The sequence below is a fragment of the Condylura cristata genome, unplaced genomic scaffold, assembly GCF_000260355.1.
Source record: "Condylura cristata isolate star-nosed mole 26May11 unplaced genomic scaffold, ConCri1.0 scaffold00020, whole genome shotgun sequence".
In the NCBI taxonomy this organism is placed as follows: Eukaryota; Metazoa; Chordata; class Mammalia; order Eulipotyphla; family Talpidae; genus Condylura; species Condylura cristata.
The window spans coordinates 28,093,029-28,112,296 of NW_004567121.1; the positions used below are offsets into that span (position 1 = coordinate 28,093,029).

Below are 19,268 nucleotides of genomic sequence, written 5' to 3' on the forward strand. Positions count from 1 at the left end.
TCTTAGCTTTCCTTTTGCTGTCCTTCTGGCTGGCGTTCCTGTTTCCTGCATCTCATGTCTTCATCTTGCTTGGTGTACTCCTCCATTTGAAGTACAGGAAAAATACTATCCAGGAAAAATATCTATCGACGTCCAAATCCATTCACTTTCTGTGATCAGATAGCAGAGTAGGAACATCTAAACAGACCTGCAGTTTTGTCAGTAGAAAAACAGTTCAGTGGCAGAGGACTTGGTGATGGCAGTATTCCATATGCCAGCATCTTGCGTCACACTGCTCAGATCTCCACAGTGGCTTTGATGTCTTCATCAGACCTCTTTTCACCTAATCCTGGAGATTCCCTTCCCTTAATCAGGTTTAACACAGGTTGTCCTGTGTCTCAGAGGACATCCTCCTGTGCTTTTTGAGAAAGGGCATGAAGCCCCTCTGTCTGAAATGTCTGTTCTGTCACACAGGATGACTGAATTAGGGAAAGGGCTCTTTTTTTTTTTTTTAAAGATTTACTTATGCATACAGAACTGGGGTACAGGCCAGAGGTGCAGGGGTGGTGAGAGGATTCATTGGAGACAGAGTGGGAAGCAGATCAATGAAGTACATTGCTGATGGGAGCAGTAGGCCGGTCAGGAGAGGTCCTCCTCTCCATGTGGATCCCCTCTGGGGTGGGAGATCAAACTCACACTGAAGTAGCTGTGGCTAGCTTGCAGTGCTGAGTCCTAACCCATTGCGTCATCACGGAGGGTTCTAATGGAAAAATTTTTTTTGGAAGAATTTTTTTTTAAAGATTTATTTATGTATGCATACTGAACTGGGGTACAGGTTAGAGGTGCAGGGGCAGTGAGAGGATTCACCAGAGACAGAGTGGAGAGCAGAACAGGCTGACTGACAAAGTACAATGCTGAAGAGAGGTCTGCTGCACCATGTGGGTCACCTTCAGGGCTGGGATCAAACTCATGCAGAAGTGGCTTTAGCCTCTTAGTGCTGTGCTTCAACCCGCTGCACCATCAGGGAGGATCCTGGAAGAATTATTATTTTTTTTAAGATTTATTTATTTATTTATGTATACAGAGCTGGGGTACAGGCCAGAGGTGCAGGGGTGGTGAGAGGATTCACCAGACACAGAGTGAAGGGCAGAACAGGCAGATCGACAAAGTACACTGCTGAGGGGAGCAGTGGGCAGGTCATGAGAGGTCTGCCACGCCATGTGGGTCACCTCCGGGACAGGTGGGGATCGAACTCATGCTGAAGTGGTTTTAGCTTCCCAGTGCTGTTTTAACCTGCTGCACCACCAGGGTGGGCCGAACTTTTTTTTAAAGATTTATTTATTCATACAGAACTGGGGTACTGGCCAGAGGCGCAAGGGTGGTGAGAGGATTCACCAGAGAAGAGTGGGGAGCAGGTCAGGCAGATTGACGAAGTACACTGCTGAGGGGAGCAGTGGGCAGGTCAGGAAAGGTCTACTGTGCCGTGTGGGTCACCTCTGGGGCTGGGAATCGAACTCATGCAGAGGTGGCTTTAGCTTCTTAGTGCTGCGTTTTAACCCGCTGCGCCACCAGGGAGGGCCTGGAAGAATTGATTGTTTAGAATATGGAGGTTGGCTCTCCCTGGTGACACAACAGGTTAGGACTCAGCACTGCAAGCCAGCCACAGCCACTTCAGTGTGAGTTCGATCCCCTGCCCCGGAGATGATCCACATGGTGTGGCAGACCTCTCCTGACTGCCCGCTGCTCCCCTCACCAGTGTACTTTGTCAATCTGCTGTTCTGCTCCCCACTCCTTCTCTGGTGAAGCCTCTCACCGCCCCTGTATCTCTGACTTATACCCCAGTTCTGTATAAATAAATAAATAAATCTTTAAAAAAAAGAATTTCAAGGCTATTGCTCCTTTGCTTGCTTTGATTATTCATATTGAACACTCTGAAGCCATTCTGATTCCTGAAACTTTATAGGTTACTTTTTTTCTCTCCAGGAATGTGTAGACTCTTGGTCTCACTGTTCTGAAGTCTCACTGAGCTGTGCCTTGCAAGGGTCTCTTGTCCTCCATCTTGCTGGACACTCAGCAGGCCTTTTCAAACAGGCAACTCATGTCTTTCAGTTCTGAGAAATTCTTCTGGATTATTTCATTGGTAATGTTCTGTCCAATGATTTTTTTTTTTCTATCTGCAACTCTTATTTTTCACATGTGGAGTTTTGGGGACCAACTCAGTAATTCTCTTTTTCATCCTGTCCTATTTTCTGTCTTTTTTTTTTTTTTTTAAGTATACCCCTTCTATTGAGTTTTGCATTTATATTAGCATGACTCGTACAAGTTCTTTTTCTGTTCTCTGCTATTTAAAAAATGTTCTTTTTAAAATAGCATCACTTTCTTGCTTCATGAACTTCTTTGTACATAAAGTCTGTCTCCTCCAAGTTGTGTTTTGTTGGGCTTTGATGATTTATTTGTGTCTCTCTTCCAAGTGAGATACTTCTCTGGGATGTCTGTAGTCTTTGGTTGTCCTTTCAGGATTAAGAACAGGAGTCAGAAAGCTGATTGAAAACTGAGGACAGTGATGGGCTTGCTGAGTTGCAGACCAACACTGCTTGACCTGAACGAGCCATTCTGGCACCATGTGGGTCCGGGGCCATCATCTCTATCCTCAGGTTTTTCTCTTTGGACTGATTAGGTCCCTCAGAAAAAAACCAGGATCTGGCTGCCAGTGTTCTAGAAGCAGAGTGGAGGGATAGCCACGGGGACTTACCATTAGCATGTAAATGGTCCCTTTGGTTTTGTACAATCCTGACTCTGGCCCGCTCACTCCTAACTGTTCCAGTCAACTCTGTCTGGTGTGGGTCTGGGTAGTTTACTTCTTTCACTCAGTCCTCTTTGTTTTCACACATGTATCACCTCAACGGAAGTAACTGGTGCTGTCAGGTCAGGTGTCTTTGAAGGATCCTATTATGCATATGTATTCTAAAGTGTATTTATTGTTTTTATTTCATTGTTTGTTTTTGTACCGGACTTGATTTTTCTCCTCAGGTGTTGTACATAGTATCCATGATCCATCACCATTGTCCCTGGTACTCGTCCCTCCACCTCCCCGTCCTCTGCTGTATGCCTCAAATCTATGATCAGTTTGCAAACTTTGTCGTTGTCCTGAATCTTTGTTTGGTTTCCTGTATTTTCCCTATAAGTAAAGCCATCCAATATTTATCTTTTTCCTTTGACTTACTTTGCTTAGCATAATTCCTTCCAGCTCCATACATGTTGCTGCAAATGCCATCCTTTTTGATCACTGAGTAGTACTCCATTGTGTATATGTACTATGCCTTCTTGCTCCATTCATCTCTTTGGTGACATTTAGGTGGTTTCAATATCTTAGCTATTGCAAAAAGTGCTACAGTAACATAGGGTAAAGATTTAACCATGCAAATTTTGTAAGGAAATTGTGATGATGGTGAAACTGCTGCCAGTTGTGATACTGAGACATTTTTGTTGGGGATTCCTTAAAAATATTTTAAGTTGTTGTTATAAATATTACTCATGGCGACTGTGGAGAGTAAACATGTCAGGAAGAATGTAAAAGTGGCTGGTCGTGGGTACAATTTGCTTTTTGGTGTCAGTTTGCATGGTGGGGCCTGAGGCCTGGGTGGGGAGGAGGCCTTGGTGTAAGGAACAGATGTTGGACGGTTTTGGGGAAGGACCACCATGGTGGACAGGAAACATACCTGGCCTGGGCTGCTTGAGACAAGGAGGCTCCCGAGGGCAGATGGGAGGCGCTGTGGGGAGCAGGATCTGGCCCCTGCCCTCACAATGGGCTCCTGGAGTTGTGAAGCGCGAGCTGCCCAACCATGTGCTGGGTGGTTTTCGATCATCGTGGGTGATTTTGAGGGACACTTACTGACAGACTGGTCCACAGAATAACACAAAGGCCCCTGAAAACTGACCCAGATCAGCTGAGTTTGCTGTGAGGCCAGTGTATGCAGTTCAGATATCAGGGTCTTGCGTGGGAGGGGAGGAGGGAGGGAGGGAGGAGGAAGAGAATTTCTTTCCTTTTTGGGGTGTCTCCACTTGGGGTCAGCGCCATGTCATGTTTGACCTTTTTTCTTGCTTCCTTCCTCTTCTCACTGGCAACCAGTAGTAGAAGCTGAAAGTGGTTTTTTTCCTCACAGAAGTCTCCTGCATATTTCTAGGCCTTAGGGCAGCATTGAAACAAACATCTGGCAGGGGGTAATCCACCTTTTACTTTACTTGGGCCTCCAAGTCTCAGGTTGGGGGCCCTTGGGGGCTGCTGAAGATGTTCCAGTCTTGTCTGCTTGCCCCTTTGCCCTTGAGGCCTCCAGTAGTGAGGCAGGGCAGAGCCCAGCCAAGCCAGAAGATCATCTCACCAACGGTTCCCATTTCACTCATCTAGTCCGGCTCCCCCATTTCACTGATGAGGAAACTGGGGGCCAGATAAGTCCCAGTCAGGAGCAGAACCTACTTCTGCTGACTTTGGGGTCAGTGTTCTTTCCCGCTAGACTCTGACTCTTCATTTCCGCCTCCTTTTAATGGTTTTGATGTGGGGGCGATGGGGGATGTTTATGCTGACACCTGAGGGGGGCATGAGGGGAGTCACTAATGGCAGCTGGAGGCCTCAAGGGGCACAGAGTCCAACCAGGTCGCTTATGGGGCCCTCATAGTGTTCTGTGCAGCGGTATAAGTTGGGGGGTCGGGCTCGATAGAGACTTAGCCTTAGAGTTGAAGATCCCAGTTCAAGACTCCACCTTGACATGGGATATGGACACATCTTCAGCTTGTAGAGCCTTAGATGCAACTATGGACTACGGTTGGTTCACACTAGTAGCGCTCAGCACGGACGGACTCCGACCCCAGAGCGCCCCTCGCTGCTGCCATCCCCTCACTGTGTACTTGGCAGACGTGCCCCAGGAGCCCAGCACTGTGCTGAGATCCTCCAAAGGTGTGCTCTAGGTCTGTGCTCACCTCTGGGCTGCTTTCCACCGCTGGGTACCGTCCTGAAGCAGCTCCTCCCAGCCCCAGGGCCCTCCTCCATGCCAGGGGCAGAGCCAGGACTGGGCCACCCACCTCCTAGCAAACACCCACCCTAGAGAAAAGGCTGCACTGTGGGAGACCCAAGCCTGTGTGCTTTCTTTGGTTCCTGGTTTTCCAGGGAGCCCTGGCTAAGGGGGATGGGAGGAGAGGCCCCAGAGGGAGGGGGCTGAGGGAAGCAGAACCGGGAACTGAAAGGGGAAGGGTGTGGGTGGGCCCAGATCCAACCTGCCTCCCACTTTCCTTCTCCTGCCAATCCCTGGCACTCTGGAGGGGTTTGGCCAGGTCTCCTCCTGGGGGGTGGGGAGCAGGAGAACTCTGTGTTTCTGAGTGAAGAGAGTTGAAGCTGCAATACTCCCACCCCCAGCTGAGGCCCAAGGCACGCTTTGTTATTTCACTGGCTTGAGGCCCACACCTGAAGCAGGGAGGGTGAAAAGCCCCTAAAATTCAGCTTTGTGGGTTGGTAGGGCCCCCTCAAGCCCCACCAGTTTCCAAAGGCAAATAGGGCCATTTCATGGGGTGGGGGCAAGAGCGGCCTCACCTCCTCTTGCAGTGTGGCCTGGGCTGTGGCCTCCACCCTCCAGGGCGGGCTCTTGACAGCACTGTCACCTAGGCCTTCAGCTGGCCACAGCCTGAGTTCAACCTCAGCTTTCTGCAGGCCCAGGCGCTGGTCCTAAAGTGAGATGACATTCATTTCACTACATCCTGTGACTGACACTCACTTCCTCCACGTGGTGGGAGTGTGTGGGGGTGGGGTGTGTGGGGAGGACAGATTAGAAGGAAAATGTAGCCTGTCTGGGGACCTCTGGGATTTCCCAGGGGGGTGGCTGGGGTGGCAGGGAGGGTGCAGGAAGCTTTCAAAGGAAAGAACAGACATGAATGAAGAGAAGGGAGGAAGTGGGTGGCAGCTGGAAGTCCCAGAAGTGGCACCCACTCTACCACAGCAACGCAGAGGCCTGGGGAGACTGTTTCTGCCTTCAGAGGCAGGAGGCAACCTGTGGGAAATCAGGAAGTGCTGCTCCAGTCAGCCGGGTCTGCCTCAGTTTCTCTGCTCCCTGGGGTGCTGGGCTGACCTGAGTGGCCGGTGAGCTGGGAAGAGTGAGGTTGGTGGATAGGCCTCTCAGGCCACCATGGCCTGGGTAGAAGGCCTTGCCCCAGGTCATGTGGGGAGTCAGTTGGGGCCTGGGTTTGGGGGTGCCCTGCCCTGCTCACCCCTTTCTTCTTTCCCTACAGGTGGAGCCACCAGAAGCCAAAAGTCACAGGCAGCCTGCGGCAGTTTCCCTGGAGGGCTCAGTACCAGGATCTATGTCTAAGTTTTAATACTTACAAAGACCACGATAATTCCTTCCCCAAAGCCAAGCAGCCCCCCAGCCCCGCACAGCCCCAGCCTGCCTCCCACCACCCAGCTGCCCGCAATGCCCTCCAGCGGCCCCGGGGACACCAGCAGCTCCGCTCCGGAGCGAGACGAGGACCGCAAGGTGAGCAGCTGACAGCACCTGGGGACCTTTCGGGCATCCTGGGAGGGAAGCAGCCTCCTCTGAGTGATGACAGTGCGCACGCTGCTTAGCTCACTTAGGCCCCGAGGAAGTGGACTGGAGAGGTGACATCCTGGTGCTGGAGCAGGGATTAGAGCCCAGCAGTCAGGCCCCGAACCAGCCGCCTCCCACCTCAGAGCCGAGTGGTGGAGACAGGTCAGCCTTGCAGACGGTCCCTGACTTGGCCCGTATGGTGGTCGGCCTCTCACTAGCTGGCATCCTGTTTTAGTGTTCGGAACCTTCTGGGAGGCCAAAGACAAGCTTTGTGGGATGGGGGCATGCTAGCTGCGAGGCTGCCCTCGGGCGCTACCTCTCCCGCACAGACGCAGGCACACTGCCATCCGCGGTGATCTCCTGCCCCCGCCCCCACCCGAGGCTCCGTGTGTCACTGCTGATCATGGAACTGGCGACCTCCTTGTCTGCAGAGCCCCATGTGCTCCAGGAGGAGCACAAAGCAGTCAGAAGCACAGCACGGCCGGAACCCTCCTGGGGCCTGCCCGGCTGCCTAGGACAGGCTGTACCGCCTGCAGGCAAAGCCACCCTCATCCAGCACCCGGACCCTACTTCCTCCCTCTGTCAGTGGAACTCCAGGGCTGCCCTTCGGGAAGACTGTGATGGCCAAGGCCTCTCTTTTGTTGCTTTTCCCCCACACTTTCCTGCATGCTTTCCTTCCCCTGAGCAGGGTGAGAAGTGGTGTTGGGTGGTGTCTGGGAGTAGCAGAGCGTGCTCATAGGCCACTGTTTGCCCTTCTAGAACCAGCACGGACGCAGAGCACCTGGGCACTTGGGAACATCAGCTCACCTGGGGCCACTCTGACATCTCTCCCTGCTCACCCGCTCCAAGTGGGCATGGCTGTGTCCTGGGCTGGCTTTTCTTAGAGTGTGGTTCAGTCTCCCATCCCTGGGGGTAACCCTTGAAACAAGTGGGGCAAGCACAGGCGGCCCTGGTTTGCAGACAAGAAGCTGAGCCCAGGACTTGGCAGCAGGTCTGGACGAGAGCCTGATCTCTGCCTCCTGGGTCGGCACCTTCCCCTCCCCGCTCGGACACACACACGCATGTGCGTGAAGCCCAGGCACTGGCCTCCCAGCCTGGAGCCCTGCGGAGTGCTGTGGGGTGCGCACACAGCAAGCTGGGGAGAAAATGTGCTGTGGCCATTGGGCGGGCTCGTAGGATACAGCTCAGTCCCTTTCTTTCTGACCCCGTGGAACAAGGACAGACAGTTGTGGTCATCCCTCATGCCTCCTGAGCTGCCCCGCTGGGATGCCCCCTGTGGCCATAGACTCTGGCCACCTGCAGCCACCTGTGCTCTCGAGTGACAGCTGTGGCCATGGGTAATTCCCTCCCCTCTGGGAGCCTGGCTTTGCTCCACTGTTGGGCGAGGTGACCCTGCTCCCTTTCCGCCTGTGTCCTCACTGGTGCTGACACAGCTTCGCTTCCATACGCTTCAGTTGGCGGTCAGCTGCCTCACACACGTGGGGAAGGTGGGACAGCCGGCCCAACTCCCGTTGCTGTGCCCTGCGCCCCGGGCGGCAAAGCCCGCTACCTCCCGAGAGCAGTGCCCCTACCCACTATGCAGGGCAGAGCAGGCGTTGCACCAGGAGCCAGAAGTGCCAGGTCCCAGGCTGAGGATGCCGCCTTCTGTGGCTTGGCTCCAGCCCTCTGCGCTCGCATTTGCGCAGCTGTGAAATGGGGCTCTAACCCTAGCTGTGCCTGTTTTACAGGGTGCTTGTGGAAGTCAGATGAGGTCATGGGCAGGGAAGTGCCCTGCAGACAGCAAAGTCTGGTCCAATTATGAGGGATTACGACTGCTATTATTACCGACGCATAGTAACTGCTCTGGCTCAAGCAGCAACAAACACACACCCAGCCCCAGATGCTGAGATAGAGGGGCTGGGGCATGGCGGGCGCTCAGCCCCAGCCGCCCACGCCCGCAGGGCGCATGCTGGCTCACCTGGCAGCGCCCCGGGGAGCTGCCCAGGGAGGGCGGGCAGAGGCACTGACAGCCGCCCACAGCAGCCTGTGAGGGCCAGGCCCAGGGCAGAGCGGCTGCCTAGCTGCAGAAGGGAAGACAGGCTTGGGTTGCAGCCCAAAGAGTCTGGCAGAGTTGCCAGGAGCACCTGGCACAGAGGAGCTGTTTGGTGAGCCAGAGGGAAGGGGCGTGGCCACCCACTGGCCCCTCCCCCCAGCCTCATGCGCCCTTCCAGCGTCCATGTCCCTTTACTTCCTGGAGCAGCCAGGCCTTTGTTTATACTGTTTCCTCTGTGCGCCCTGTCCCTGCATTTCTCTCTTCTCTGATCAAAGCCTATGGAGGAGCAGTTCTCGAAATCTGACCCCTAGACCAGCAGCACCTAGAAATGCAAACACCTCAGACCTGTGGAATCAGATGGCCCCCAAGGCCCAGGGCCCAGCAGTGGAAAGCCAGAAAGCCACTGGCCCCGCTTGGAGAGGGAGAAGTGCTGCTGCATGGTGTGCAGCCCACTGCTGACCCTGGAGAGCACAGCCCCAGTGACTGAGCCTCCTGCGAATCTTCAGGGCCTGGGCTACCACAGAGTAGGTCTGCAGGAAGTAACTTGTGGGAAGGGTGGAAAGGAAAATGAGGACAGATAAGAACCCCCCTCTGGAGAACGACCCCAGAGCCTGGAATCAAGTGGGCAGGGTGCAGAGCTGAGGGTGGTGGGCGATATGGCCACATGTGTGTCAGCAAACACAAAGAAAGCTCTGTGTGCAGGGCGCCTCTCTCCCTACAGCCCCTCCATAGGGCCGTCCACACCAGGCAGGAAGGTGGGCAGGAGTCCGGATCTGGGTAAATGGTCACTGGCTCTGTGAGAGATGGATGCGGAGCTGCAGTCCTGGTTTAGAGGGGATCATGGAGGTTGAGCCAGGTGCTGTGTGGAGAGGAGGAAGTGGCTAGAGGGAGCAAGAACGGAGACCAAGAACATTTCAAGCCTGTGGCTGCAAGAACCTCTCAGGTCCCCAGATAGAAACTAGCACCTGGCCAGGAGCCCAGGCCTAAGCTGGCCCCTATTTTGTGTCCCCCCTGCCCTCTGGCCTGGGAGACACTGGCATACAGTCAGTGTCTGTATGCTGGGAGTCAGCATACAGTGAGAGCTGACTGTCTGCCAGGCGCTCCTTGAAGCTCCGTTCTTGCATTATGTTGTTTTATCCCTACAACTCGTCCACAAGGCAGGCTCCCTTCTCACTATTCTGTCTCATGAAAGATGCCTTTACTCCTTTGCTGCACTCAGGTGCCCACAGGGTCACTTAGAGCTGGCCCTTGGCTGCACAAGACTCATAAGCGGGGTCGTTTAAGTGTCATCCCACTCAAGCAGTTAGAGAAGCAGCAGCTATGCTTGCCCTCTTCAGGAACACCCCTGTCAGAGGACACATCCATTTCTAGCTGGGTGGAGTCTTCTGGCTACTTGGGCACTTAGTGCAGGGGACAAAAATCACTGTCCACACCTAAGCTGGCCCTATTTAAGCTTCAGGGTCCCTGAGTTGGATATTATTACATGCAGTCTTGAGTGGGAACCACTGGGCTTTGGAGACAGACTGTGTTTGAATCTGGACCCTGTGAGGTGCTTCAGCTGGGTGCCCTTTGCAGAGCAAAGAAGGGCTTTTGGGGGTAGTGCGTGTACGTCTGTGCCTGAGTTCCAGGGACCCAGCGTGTGTTTAGTTAGTCACGATTTATTTAGGAGAGCTTCCCCGGACCTGTCTCTTTGTACCAGCCTCCCTATTGACCTGCCTCCCTGTCTACCTAGAGCCACTCCAGCCCCAAGGATCGCAGGGGTATAGGAGGAGAGTGTGGGGACTGCAGGAGGGGAGAGTGGCGTGGGTTGAAAGTCCACTGAGAACCCATGTGTGGGAGGAAGGTTATTTCTCTCTGGTCTGCAGGTATAGCTGGCTTGAGCTCCTGTCTCACCTCACCCATTGAAAAGGAGCAAAGCCAAGGTAAGTGGCAGGAAGCCCTAACTTTGGAGGGCAAAGCTATATCCACCTTTAGAGACTGAGGTCATGGGCCACCCTTTGGATCCTTCCACCCCAACGGCCAGTCTGAGGATGTAGCCCATCCCTGCGTAAAGGGTCTGCGGGGAACGGAGCTGAGTGGGCATCTTAGGATGGGAAAGGGAGGAGATGCCCTTCTAGGCTGGTGCTGGGGCTGGGCACCGGTCCTGCCCTGCAGCTGCCTCTGCAGAGAGTGCCCCGGCAGTCCAGCCGGTGCTCAGGGCCTTCCACGTTCCTGAGCCATGCAAGTGCACATCCAGGACTTTCCTCTGCCTGGCCATTAACTTGCTGATCTTCGCAGTCCCCGGGGGGAGGGCCTCCCTCCTTATCTCCATCTCACAGAAGAGGAGCTGTGACTCACAAGTTAAGGTTACATGACATGCTACGAAGTAGTTTTAGCTGGAGTCTTTGCCTCTATCGGGCAAGGGTGCCAGGGGCAGGGATGGGGTGAGGGCAGACTGCAGAGCCCGGGTGGGCGGCTGAAGGAAGGTGCGTGAGTGGGCCTGGGGTCTGCAGCGGTGGCTGCTGGCAGGGTGGTGGCTGGCTCCCCTGGCCCTCGGTGCCGGGTCAGGCGCTCTCTGTTAACATGTCTTTCCCCCTAAGCCGAGTTCCCTATTTGCTTACCTTTATATGCCACACACCGTAGGTGCTCAGCAAGTATTTTTGAGCACACTCACAGGACTGGTCTCACAGTTGCCCCTCTACCACCAGGGAGCCCCCCAGACCGCCATGTATGTGGGGGCACAGGATGTGCTTGCTGGAGTCTCCAGAGATGACGTGTGGCCCCTGTGGCATGTGGGCTACAGAGGGAGCTGGGCAACTCCCCAGGCGCGACCATTCCAGCCATGGCAGTTTTGGAGCTCCTGCTGCGTGCAATTGTCCAGGGGGCAGCAGCTGTGGGAACTTGGGGGGCTGAGAGGACAGGGTTGCTGCCTGCTAGAGCACTTTCATCTATAGTTACAATGTGAAGATGACTGAGCAGCTGATGATATCGTTGGACAATGAAAAATGGACCAATGAACTTTGGAGAGGTGACTGAGGTCATCCAAAGCAGGAATCTTTGGAGGGCTGCGCAGAAGTGAAGCATCGATGGTGATACCTTGTGCCCCTGGCAGCGCAGCTGTAGCCAGGGGTGTGTGCATACGTGTGTGGGCTTGCAGGTCCTGTGGCTGCAGCTCTGAGAATCGGGCCCCCCGACACGGCCCAGAACCCCTGGCAGAGAGTCCAGTCCCTTTCTGAATTCCACAGCCAGGTCCCGAGAGAGCAGCCAGCCAGCTGGCCAAGGCTGTATGTTCTTCTTGTCTCTGGGAGGGGCTGGGGGGCTGGGCAAGTGGCTGAGCAGATCCGACAAGTTCATCCCCTCCACTCAGACACCGACTTGAGACACCCCTGAGTGTATGCTGGGGCAGTAGCATCTGGTGTTTGTTGTGAAGGGAGCACATGTGGCTGCCTCTAGGTGAGCACCGGGGGTGGGGGGGGTTGGGGGAGGAGGCGCTCTCTCTCAAGAGGAGGGGTCCAGAGTCTAAGCCTGAGACCCCCACCACAGGCAGTTGTGTGTGAGTGTGTGCAGCTAAATGCCAGTGGGTGGCGTTCCCCTGGGGTTCACTGTGTGTGTGTGCACATGTGCACATCTCCGCCTAAGCACCCAGCATAGAGGGTGTAGTGGCTGCTGCAGCCTACTAAGTAGGTCAGGATCCAGAGATCTGACCTTGGGTTCCAAAGACCTCTCTTCCTGGCTCCCCTATCTCGGCCAGTTGGATAACCTCTCTGAGCTTCAGATTCCAGCCTGTAGACTGGCAAAGCTTTGCCTTCTGCAAAGTGCAAGCTTAAAGTGAAATAACATATGTGAAAGTATGTTGTTAATTACCATGGGCTGTACAAATGTGAGAGATTATCACTGTCATAGTCCAGCTCATCAGAAAGAGAAGTTGATGTGGCTTAAAATAATCCACTCAGTGAGCCGCGTGAAAATGTAGGTCAAGCCATTGCGGAGAAGTTTACAACAGCTGATCATAGCTACCTAATCGAGCAGGCCACCAAAGGTGCTTTGAGAGCTGGGAAAGTTAGGTGAGGGTAAGGTGACATCATTATGCGTAAGCCTAGAAAGTATGTTTTCATCGTCCTGTTTCCTGACTCAGGACCGTGAGACCCAGGGCAGTGCCGGAGCCTCCTGCGTCACAGGTTACACTTGAGAGTTGGCGTGTGAGCCTCTCAGAGGTGTTTATTGCGCACCTATATGTGACAGTCACGCATGTCCTGTGCCAGGTGCATCGATCTAGGCCTTGGGAATGTCAAGGTAGCTGAAACAGTCTCTTAAATTGCTCGTGGCCTGGCCAGGACAACACGTGGCGTCAGGGGCTCTGTAGGAGGACTTACTGGCTTGGGGAGGCCGTCAGAGGAGGCGGCCCGGGAGAAGGGCATCAAGGAAGTGAGGCTGGAAGAGGGTTTGCTGGCCAGTCTGAGAGGGAAGGTGGTTGGGACGCAGCGTCTTTATGCCAAGGCGGGGAGGGAAGCAGCACCTTGGCAGCTGCTGTGGTCAGTTTGCACCGGGCCCGAGGAAAGCAGGATGGAGCAGGGACCGCAGAAGCTGGCCCAGCAGTGGGGCCTTTGTTCACTCAGGCTAAGGAGCTTGTCCTGGATCTGCAGGTCTCCAGCAGTGCCCTCAGCAAGGGTTTCAGCTCCACCACCTAGTGACGTAGCCAGCTTTGCATTTTGGACATATCAGGAGCCCCAGTGCCCCGAGGCCTCACTGCAGCAGCACCAGCCAGAGGGGGCTGTCTGGTTGAGCGACAGCTGCATTTACACGGTGGTGAGCTAGAATTGGCAAAGGGGGAGAGTGGGCCAGGAGGGAGGGATGCATTTTGAGGGGGTAATTCTGATCAGGAGGAGTTTAGCAATTCTTGAGTGACTCTGGAAGATCAGCCTTCAATATTACTTCAGGTAATTGTTAGAACACTGCTGTGAGGTAGATATGATTTCCCCATTTTATAGGTGAGATCAAACTCAGGGAGGTTAGCTAAAGGCCATTCTGGCCCTCCTGCTCTCCAAAGCCCACCAGCTGCCCCCTCAACCCCCACTGGTGGATTGATAACTCAGTCCCTTGACAGGTGAAGAAACCAGCCTGGGCTCAAATCCCTTCCTGCTGAATTTGTTACTGTTCTCCCAGCTGCTCAAAGTCACCGAGGATCAGATTCCTCCCTTTCCCAGTATTAGGGGTGCCTCCTAATTCAGGGCTACTTACAATTTGATAAGCATATCTTACATTCCTTTGCTCGACCCATCAGCAAAGATACGGAATGAAAAGGCCCCACGGCAGATTCAGGAATGAACCACTCGACACGCCTCCTTGCCCTCCCACCCCACACACCACCTGCTCACCCTTCTCAGAGTGTTATCCCCTCACTTACTGCTGCGTCAGGACTCAGACAGTGGACAGGAGGTGTCCTCTCTGCCTGGCGACTGCAGCTTCATTGTGGAAGAATGTATGTTTGCCAAAATGACATGCTTTTCCCAAATCGTGCCTGACAAGAAGGGGATAGGCTCCCGCTGCGGGGCCTGAGCGCTCTCTTGGAGTCGTGGCCTCTGCAGACACCACCTGAGCCTGAGTGCTGGGCAGGATGTGAAGCGCCAGCCCCGTGACAGCTGGGCGTGCAGGCCTGGTGCCCACAGCTGCCCTCGTGATCGCTACAATCTCAACACTCCAGCCTGGGCAGGTGGTGGGGCGTTAGGGGACCCCCCTTCCTCCTGGGGTGTGTTGCACTACACTGCATTCAACAGGGGAAGCTGTGTTGACACCCCTATGCTTCAGGCAGAGCACCTGGCTGAAGAATTACAGCAGGTCAACAAGTGGCACAGGGGCTGCTGATCAGGGACCCCCCCAGCCTTTCTTCATGTGCCAAGGGAAGTTTCTAGGCCATCTGGGCCTGGTGACTGTGGTCGCCTTTGCTGACCTGGGGCTGACTTCACCTCTGATGAGTTCCCAATCTGTGTGAGCACAGCGGATGTATTCCTCTCTGACAAAGGCAGTTTGTGCGAGAAATTGTTCAGAGCCCAGAATTTCTGGACAGCCGGAGTCTTTTCAGACACCCCCTTTTGCCTGTTGCCCTGTGTTCTCCAGGCACAGGGGCCCAGCCTCCTGCAAGAGCAGAGGCGCTACCAAGTCGGGCCAAGTTCTCTCCAGCTGGTCTGGCTGGGGGGCCTCCTGCTGCCCAGGAAAAGTGAGCCCTCTTATCTGGGGGGCAAGAGGGCACCACATGCGGTCAGATAAGCACAAGGCTTGTCCCCTTCCCTGTTTTGTTCTCTGCTGAGTCCGCAGCGCCTATCACAGGCCTGATGCTTAAGCATGTGGATACCCCTGTTTTATGGACAGGGAAACTGAGGCACAAGAGGGCCTGCTCCTTTAACTAGCAAGTGGACAAAATGAGCTCAGCCCCCACTGGTTTGTTATAGGCCCTCACGTGGCTCTGACTGTTTTGTAAATGCTAAGTGACCTGGTCAGAATGAGCACCATGTGCCCCTTTTGCAGTGACGGCCACGTGAAAGGTGCCATCTCAGCCGAAAACTCTTTTTCGTCATGTAGGTTTGACGGAAAACTGCACAAATATTAAACTACCTTGCCCATATTTCTCTATGGGTTCCAAGTGACCTTTTCTTAAACAGCGGTGCTGGTGAGGTCTCCAAAGGCATACCTGAAACAGCAGGCCTGGCCTGGGTTTGGGGCTACCTCAGCTCAGGCTTCCAGAGCTTTCCTGAACTCCTCTGTGGGCTTTCTGTCCTCACTGCTTCTCTGTCCTGGTCTCCTAAAAAGAGCTACTCAAGGGGCCTCCCAGGTGGCACAAGGTGTTAAAGCGCAGCATTGTGAAGCTGTCCACCGCCACTACAGCGCAAGTTCGATCCCCGGCCGGGGAGCTGACCCACAGGGCACAGCAGACCTCTCCTGTCTCATCTGCTGCCCCCTCTGCAGTGTATTTCAGTTGATCTGCCTGTTCTGCTCTCCACTCTGTCTCTGGCGAATCCTCTCACCCACCTCATCTCTGGACTGTATCTCAGTTCTTGTATGCATAAATAAATCTTAAAAAAAAAAAAAGCTACTCAAGGATCTTCAGTTCTGCTGTCAGCTGCTCTCTCTGCACCCTGAGCCCTCCCTCATGCCCACAGGCACTGGACTCCCTGCCCCTGCCTTCTCCCTTCCAGATCTTTCTCAGCTGAACTCCTCAAACTGTCTCTCCAGCTCCTTGGTCCTCGAGGCCTGTCACCTACACTACTGGCGCCCTCAGGTCAGTGCTGCCACCCCTAGCCAAACAGCTTTGTCCTCAGCTTCTTTGCATCTGAGGACTTTGGCCTCCTGGATGGCGCCTCTTTCCTTTCTGGTCCCCACAGTGCACTGGCACCCCCTCCCACCCCTCCACCCGGACCGCAGCCTCCACTTGGGGCTCAGCCTGGTGTGCCTGTTCCTGTGCCATTGCATCTCCTTGAGTGCTCCCAGAGCCTCAGCTGCCCGTCGCTGGTTCTCCTGCCTGGATGGGTCTGGCCCACAGCCTTGCTGCAAATGGACAGAGAGACGGAGGGCCGGGGAGGCTCTCCCGCTGGCCTGCGTCGTGTCTGCAATGGTCACAGAAGGTTTCCATCTGCGTGTCCCACCATCACCTGAAAATTAGTGCGGCAAACCACAAGCTATTTTGAAATCACAGAAAATGAAAGTCGAGTGAGAAGGGGAGGACCATTTTGATGAAATCCCCGGGAACCTGCTCACCCTTTCTTTCCTCCTGTGCCATCAGCCCAGTCTGGGCTGCCATCCTCCTGGGGAGGGCTAGGAACATCTTCACTCCTGGCCTCATGCAGGGCATCTGGGTCTCTCTCCCAGATCAGGGTCCTTTTCCAGCCTTGTTTCTGTTTGTGATTAGTCATGCTGGAGACAACTGACTCAAAAGGGCCTTGTGGGTGGTTTGTGGCCAGGCTGGAACAACAAGGCAAGAGGACTTTCTAGATTTCTGTCTGTGCCCCATGAGGCAAGTGTAGCAAGGCCCGCCATAGCAGCTACAGGATAAGGGGGTAACAAAACGAGACTTTTGGTCTAGCACTTGGTGAATGAGGAGCACCAAGCTAGCCCAGTCATGGTCCCTGTGATGCTCATGCGGGTGACCAGCATATGTAATGCCAGCACCACAGGGCAAGTGCCTCAGGACAGACTATTCACAGCGACTGTAAGATCCTCTGTTGTCTGTGAGAGTCCACGTATTTCTAATAGGCATCCCTAAATTTTTTTTTAAGATTTATTTATTTGTGCATACAGAACTGGGGTACAGGCCAGAGGTGCAAGGAGTCAAAGGGTTCACCAGAGACAGAGTGGGGGGCAGAACAGGTAGATGTACTGAAATACACTGCTGCGGGGAGCAGCAGGCGAAACAGGAGAGGTCTGCTGGCCATGTGGGTCACCTCCCTGGCCAGGAATCAAACCCTGCTGCAGGGGCTGCAGTAGCTTCATAGTGCTTCGCTTTAACCTGTAGCACCACCAGGGAGGGCCCTGCATCCTAAATTTAATACTACTTTTCATTTGAAATTTTTTTCAAGAAAAGTGATTCACCAAGTATACAACCATTTATTTTGGGTACTAGTGTAAGTTTTTTTTATGTAAATAAGCTGACATCCAGTAGCAAATTCTTTATTTTTTTATTTAAATTGTGTTCTTTTACTGAAGTTTACAACATGGCATAGGACTTGGGGTTATAGGTCCATACTTCTTCAGCTGTATATTACAACCTCACACTCACTGCTAAAACACCCGTAGTCCTCTGCTATGAACTGTTGGACCCCTTCCCTACTTCGCTACCTTTAACCCATTCTCCCTTTCCAGTAGCTTCAATTCTACAATTAAATTTCTAGGGTTTCTTTGGGTTTTGATTTTCTGTTCCCTTGTTTAGTTTCTCTGTGTCCCATATGTGAGGGAAATCATCTGGTATATATCTTTTCCTTCTGACTTATTTCCCTTAGCATAAATCCCTGCAGTGACAAAAATCCATTTGTTTAATTGCTGAATAGTATTCCATCGTGTATATGTCACATTTTAATTTATTCACCTGTTTTTGGACATTTAGGTTGTTTCCATAACTTGGTTATTGTAGATACTGCTGCAGTGGACTTAGGAATATACATATCTCTTCAAATTAGTGCTTTTGCGTCCTGAGGATAGATACCGAGGAGTGGCATTGCTGGGTCGTCAGGTCAATCTAGTTTTATATTCTGGAAAACAGTCTACATTCCCACCAAAGTGTATGCGGGTTCCTCTACCCCCTCTCCAATACTTGTTACTGGTCCTTTTGACATTGGCCATTCATATTAGAGTGAGGTGATATCTCATTGTAGTTTGAATTTGCATTTCCCTCATAAGTGACTGAGCATTTTGTCATTTCCCTGTATGAGTTCTTTGGAGAAGTCTTTATTTAGTTATGCCCACTTTTTATTTTTAAGATCTATTTTGTATTTGTTTATACATATAAGAACTAGGGTGTAGGCCAGAGGTGTGGGGGGTGAGAGGATTCATCAGAGACAGGGGGGCAGCAGAACAAGTAGATTGACTGAAACACACAACTGAGGGGAGACAGGAGAGGTCTGCTGTGCCATGAGGGTCAGCTCCATGGCTGGGGATCGCACTCCTGCTGCAGCGGCTGCCAGTAGTGTTACAGTGCTGAGGCATCAACCCTTGCGCCACCAGGGAGGTCCCTTTTCTGCCCACTTTTTAACTGGGCTGTCTGTTTTCTTGTTGAGATTTACTGAGTTCTTTATAGACCTTGGAAATAGTTCCTTCTCAGATAATATAATGTACAGATGTTTTCTCAGAAGCAAATTCTTTGTCCGAACATGTGATAATGACTTTGTGGTCCAGAAAATGTGGTAGCAGGAGGGAGCACTATATTCTGCTGGAAGAGAAGTGTCCCCGCCTCCCCAGAATATATTTAAGGTGTCTTGGGCTCCACGTCTGACGTCTGGAATTGAAGACCATCCCTGCCTGGGGGAATGACACAGTCCAGCCCTGGAAATCAGCTGGAGGATTGGAGGAGTGGAGCAAGGGGTTGGGTAGGGAGACAAAGGCCTGGTGGGTCTGGGGTCTAATGATGTGCCACGTGGATCCAGCCTTGCTTCAATACCTGTGTCTGTGCCCACAGGAGGGAGAAGAGCAGGAGGAGGCCCGTGGCAAGGAGGAGCGGCAGGAGCCCAGCACAACTGCGCGAAAGGTGGGGCGACCCGGAAGGAAGCGCAAGCATCCCCCGGTGAGTGGTGTCCTCCAGCACACATGTGCGCATGCTCTGAACAGCGAAGTGCCAGCGACCATGGGACGAGTATGGTGAGGCCAGGCGAGGGACTGCCCCCTCCAGGGTAGAGCTCATTTACATGGCTTATTATTCTTTGAACCCCATAATGACCCTCACGCCTTTCTTAGTTTCTGCATCAAACTGGAGACTCTTCATGGCCAGGGAACTGGGGCTGTGCTTCAGCCAGACCCCTGAGTCCTGCCTTCCCTCTGTAATGGGCAGCCGAAGCAACGGATGCATTTCTAGCAAGTGACTTTGACCCAGCTGTAGGGGCCCCTCCCTCCTGCCCTCCCCCACAGCCGTCTTGGGGCCCAGCCCCACTGGGTACCTGACAGCTCATAGGAAGAGAGAAGAACCAGGCACTGTTTAAGTTCGGTGGGAGTGTGACCACAGGAGTGACCCG

The 19,268-nt window shown here is 53.4% G+C and overlaps 1 protein-coding gene across 4 annotated transcripts in view; it reads left to right on the top strand.

Annotated features, from left to right (window-relative positions):
* The window catches only part of DNMT3A (DNA (cytosine-5-)-methyltransferase 3 alpha), a 91,226-nt gene that overhangs the window by 19,065 nt on the left and 52,893 nt on the right, over positions 1 to 19,268 (top strand). For all 4 annotated transcript variants that reach the window (XM_012727516.1, XM_004686391.2, XM_012727518.1 and 1 more), the window contains exons 2-3: positions 6,253 to 6,497; positions 18,719 to 18,823. In XM_012727516.1, coding sequence (XP_012582970.1) covers positions 6,435 to 6,497; positions 18,719 to 18,823 — 168 coding nt within the window. In that variant the 5' untranslated portion in view covers positions 6,253 to 6,434. The remainder of the gene's footprint in view (positions 1 to 6,252; positions 6,498 to 18,718; positions 18,824 to 19,268) is intronic.